Consider the following 5188-nt stretch of genomic DNA (forward strand, 5'->3'; position numbering starts at 1 on the left):
AGATTGGCTAACAGCAGAATGGGCTCTCACCACATTGGGTAAGGAAGGTGGTCTAGGTTCTACCATCAGTGTAAGGCATCCCCATTCATGCATCTATTTCATTTCTCTGTTTGTCTAGTGAATGGTTCCCAGGTCCTGTGCTAGAGCCAGGTGATACACAGTGAACATGTCCATAGTTGCCAATGCATGGAATTATAGTCTAGTGGGAATAACTCCATGGATGACTATAATGTGGAAATGTACATTTCCTTTGTAGATTAGACTTCCACAATCATAGATTATCCCAGAAGGGGCCTCATCTAACTCTTTATTTTAGAGTGGATGGATATGATATATATGTAAATATAATGGACCACTACTCAGTTATAAAAAAGATCAAATACTGCCATTTGTGACAACATTATGGATCTCAAGAGTATTATGCTAAGTGGAATAGGTGATGGAAAAAGACAAAAACCATATTATTTCACTCATATGGGGAATATGAAAAAAAAAGTAACAAAGGAACTAATAAAACAAACTCATAGTACAGACAGCAGGATGATGTCTACCAGAGAGGAAGAGGGACAGGGGGTGGGCAAAGTGGGTAAAGGGGGTCAAATATATGGTGATGAAAGAAGACTAACATTTGGATGGGGAACACACATTAGAGTACACAGATGTCGAATTATAATCGTGTACATTTAAAATTATATAATATTATTAACCAGAGTTATCCCAAGAAATTTAATAAGTGAGTGGGAGAGACTGCAGGCCACAGTGGAATCACTTCGTGAGGCAGTGGCAGAATCAGGACAAGGGCTTAGTTCCATTTGTGCCTTGAACACTCTCTCTGGTTTCATTGACATGCCCTAAAATACTGGCCTTCTAGGCCATTTTCTTCCCTGTAAAGTGGGGCTGCCCATCCTATGTGTAAGGTAGTGGGCTTCTTAACTGTTTCTGTTAGGTGATGAAAGGTATAGTTCCTAAAACATTGTGGATTTTAACACTAGAAGCGGCATGTTATGGTGGAAAAGACAGTAAATTTTAAGTCTCTTATACCTGGGTTCAAATTCTGAATCCACCACTTCTAGTTATGTGAGCTTGCGCACATTTGTTTGTTTACTTATTTATTTGAGACACTCTTAAGGGGACTAAATTTGATAAGCTATCCCATGTGAAGTGTCCAGCCCCAATAAAAGATCACCCCTTTTCCATTTCCTCCATAAAACATCAGGCCTAGGTATTAACTGATGTGGGCCACTTAGACAAGCAGGTACTGGAATGGCCTGAAACCACATTCCTCCCCACTCACCATCCCCTTGGGAAGAGGGATTGGTGGGCTTCTCAGAAGAAGCTATGGAGTGTTACAAGCCTACCAGAAGCACAAATGGCAGGAGGAAACAGGAAACTTCCCAAGTCTGGGGCAGAATCTCCTATTCTTGCCTCTTCCAAACTATTCAGGGACAGACCTTGAAAGACCTGGGTTGCAGTGAGAAGTGCCTAAGAAGTAGTAGGGGTTTGTGTTGTTGTGTTTTTTCCTTTTTATTTAGGAAATTTTAGAGCCTTAAGGCTTATGGGTCTTAGAGAGTTTGGGGATCCATTATGGAGAAATGCAGAAGCATCTTTCACCTGAAAGGCCACAGGGATCATGGTGGGGCCTGGGCAGGCTGATCTGAGGGCATGAGTATTTGGAACCAGTGCTAGGCTCAGGAGCAAGCTAACCTTCCACACTGGGCAATTCAACATGGCTTGGGGGGAAGAGTGTGGGCTCTGAAAGTAGACAAGCTTGGGTTCAGTGATACCCCCTTCCCTATCAACGGGATGTCCTTGGGGGAATAGTTAAGCCTTTGGGTCTTAGATTCCTTTTCTGTAAAACTAGGATTAACATAGCCTACACCACAGGGTTATTATGAAGATCAAATGAAGTAACACAGATAAAGCAGTAGGACGGTATTTAGTACATAGTAAGTTCTAAATATATAGTATTTCTACCTCTCTTCCTACATACACTGCACTGGGGAAAGAAAAGGAGGCAGAGATTCAGGGACAAAGCTATATCCAGAAATAAAAGGTAATGTATTGTAGTACTTATTTGCTTGTGACAATGGGTAAGTTCCTTAATCTTTCAGGGCCTTAGCAACACGGCCTCTGTAAGTGTATGTGTCTCATGAACTGTTTGGCACATAAAGAGAATTCAACTAAATGTTATATTCCACTATTATTGTTATCGTATGGTGTTCCTTTGGCTGGGCTCTTGGGGATCTAGGCATGGTAATGAGGTTCAGAGAGATGAGAATGAGGCAGATCATAGGGCATGAGAAGGTGGGGAAAGACAGCCTAGATATAGATCCTGGAGTTTGGGATCATCAAGAATTCACCTTGTTTCCCAAATAAACATAGAATAACCTGTCAGTTCCTGGAACAAAGCATTTCTTGAAGGCCTTGCTGCCATATTGAGGCAGAGACCACTGAGCCAAACTCTTCATGTGCAGTAACCCAGACCAGCAGGAACTACCATCAAAGTCCTCAGAAAGAACACTTCATTTAGTCTGGGCAAATGCAGAGTAGCTCTTGGCACAGCTAGTGTGAAAAACTGAGCCACTGATCACATCTTAACAAGTCCTTGAAGATTCAAGTGACCTAGAAACAACTTCATGGGGACAGATTTCATCAGCATCTCTCCTAACTTGTAGAAAAAGAAGACTGACTTGTCTAATGAAGAAGGCAACAAGAATCATTTATCTCATGTTTAGGTAAATTCAATGTCAAGCAGAGACATGCTCTGCCTATGACTGAGAGCTAGACATAGTGGGAGGAATCTCACCAATGCAATGCTGGCCCTTGTCCTCATGATTGCTGGTGCTTCATTCAGATACCATTAAATTGCCTCACTACTACCCTATAAAAGGTCTCTCCGACTGCCAGCTCCTCAGATCACTGGCTTCTTCCAGTCGTGTTCCTGTCAGCAGAGGGTAAGTCTCTGTACCTGGGATAACAACAGAATGAAAGAGCCGTGATGGAGTTGGCGTGGAAAACTCTGGAGGAGGGTGGTCAGGACTAGGCATGGAGGGCCACTGCTGAAGAAAGCTGAGGGCAGTAGCTGGTAGAAAAGGAGGTCTGGAGGGTTGGAGGAGAGGTAGAGGTGTGAACTGAGCATTAGGCCTATGGAAAAAGGGCTTTTCGGTGAACTGGGTCACCTTCTCTTGCTGAATGTAGTTGTGCCGTCCTCTCTTGGATTCATTAATGAGGTAAAGTGACAGTCGAGCTGATCCAAAGAGAAAATGGTGGAAACTTACTCAAATTTGGCCTTGTTAAACTCTGTCAGGCTCAGCTTGAGACTCCTGTTGGCTTGGGGTCTATTGACATGAAATTGCCTTCCCTGTGTCTGCCTGGCTGGGCAGGAGGAAGGAAAGCCACTCTTTTTTTTTTAATTAAATTTTACTGGGGTGACATTGGAAAGCCACTCTTGAATGAATTGATGGCAAGGTAAACTCAGTGGAAACAACAATTTCCCAAGAAGCATTCATAATGCAGACACTACAGTGAGTAAGGGGAGAGGAGGCTTAGAGAGTTGGGCAGAAATGCAGACATCACTCTTGCAAGCCCTTCATTTTCCATTGTGGAAACTGAGGCCCAGCGATGAGGGGTGCCTTATCCAAAGTCACATGGCCAGATGAAAGAACAAGAGCTGAGCCTGAGGTAGCAAGTCCACCTGAATGCCAGGTTGACAGCTTCTGGGTGCCCATGACCTTCTTGAAAGGCTACTCCTCACAGACCACTCTATCCAAAGGGGATGCTGCAGGTGCCCCTGGACATCTTCCTAGTTCTGACTAAACCTTTCTTTTCAGATTTTGCAAAGCACAGAAAAATGTGTGACCAGCAGAAGCAGGTGCAGTTCCCTCCATCTTGTGTGAAAGGTTCGGGACTGGGGGCTGCACAAAGTTCCCAAGTTACCACTGTGAAATGCCCAGCTCCATGCACAACTAAAACCTGTGTGAAATGCCCAGCTCCATGCACAACTAAAACCTGCGTGAAATGCCCAGCTCCATGCACAACTCAAACCTATGTGGCATGCCCAGCTCCATGCCAGACAACCTATGTGAAATGTGCAGCTCCCTGCCAGACGTATGTGCAGTGTCCAGCTCCATGCCAGACAACCTATGTAAAATGCCCAGCTCCCTGCCAGACGTACGTGAAGTGCCCAGCTCCGTGCCAGACGACCTATGTGAAATACCCGACTCCCTACCAGACCCAGACATACTATGTCCAGTACCCTTCTTCCCAGCGCTACTACATTCAGTCTTCTGCAAGTGGCTCGGGCGCCTCGTGCTGTGTCCCTGATCCATGCTCTGCTCCCTGTTCCACCAGCTACTGCTGCCTGGCTCCCCGGACCTTCGGGGTGAGCCCCCTCAGACGGTGGGTCCAACGGCCTCAAAACTGCAACTCAGGATCATCTGGCTGCTGTGAGGATTCTGGCTGCTGTGAGGATTCTGGGTGCTGCAGCTCCGGGTGCTGCAGCTCTGGGTGCTGCTCTGGGATCTGCTGTTTGGGAATTATTCCCATGAGGTCAGAAGGTCCTGCGTGCTGTCACCACGAGGATGACTGCTGCTGTTAAATACAGAAACACAGCTCTGCTCCCAAACTCAATGCCTGCTTTACCTTCTGAACCTTCACCAGCCCTGCCTGCTCTCTGTCTTCCCAGTGATGTAGAACTTCATTGCTTCACCTCCACACTTGGCTTCTTTATCAAGGCAGCCTGCCAGAGTTAGCGCAACCCCCAAACTTTGGCAAGAATAAAACTTTGGATGCAATTTGGTGACTTCCTGTTTGTTTATTTGGTTCATGTTTTTCCACTAGAAACTCTTCCTCCTTCCTTTCTTCCTCTTGCTTTTCAACTAGTGGACAGGTTCACAGGGATATGACCAAGCAGATCAAGCTGGTGCGATCCCATGTGGGACCCCTATGCTTTCTAGAATGCTCGGATAAACTTCCCTCTGCAAGTCAGCAGGATCTGAGGGTGGAAATTTGAAGGTGGAAGAGTTAAAGGTTGAAGGTTGCCTGCCCCCTAATTAGTCTGAGGAGAGGGTTTGGCCACGATGAGGTCCTCATGGTAGCATGTTCTCTGAATGTAAGTAAACTCAAAATTCATCTTCCTGGATGTTGAAGGAAATGCAAAATCAGATCTGTTCAGGAGGATCACTGTACG

At 45.5% G+C, this 5188-nt stretch overlaps 1 protein-coding gene across 1 annotated transcript; it reads left to right on the forward strand.

Annotated features, from left to right (window-relative positions):
- The first annotated feature begins 2933 nt into the window (after positions 1 to 2933).
- Positions 2934 to 4780, forward strand: CRCT1 (cysteine-rich C-terminal 1). Its single transcript, XM_005880634.2, has 2 exons — positions 2934 to 2954; positions 3831 to 4780. Exon 2 carries the CDS (start codon positions 3851 to 3853, stop codon positions 4595 to 4597), a length of 747 nt encoding a protein of 248 aa, XP_005880696.1. The 5' UTR covers positions 2934 to 2954; positions 3831 to 3850; the 3' UTR covers positions 4598 to 4780.
- Positions 4781 to 5188: the final 408 nt, after the last annotated feature.

Source organism: Myotis brandtii, unplaced genomic scaffold (genome assembly GCF_000412655.1).
Source record: "Myotis brandtii unplaced genomic scaffold, ASM41265v1 scaffold643, whole genome shotgun sequence".
NCBI lineage: Eukaryota > Metazoa > Chordata > Mammalia > Chiroptera > Vespertilionidae > Myotis > Myotis brandtii.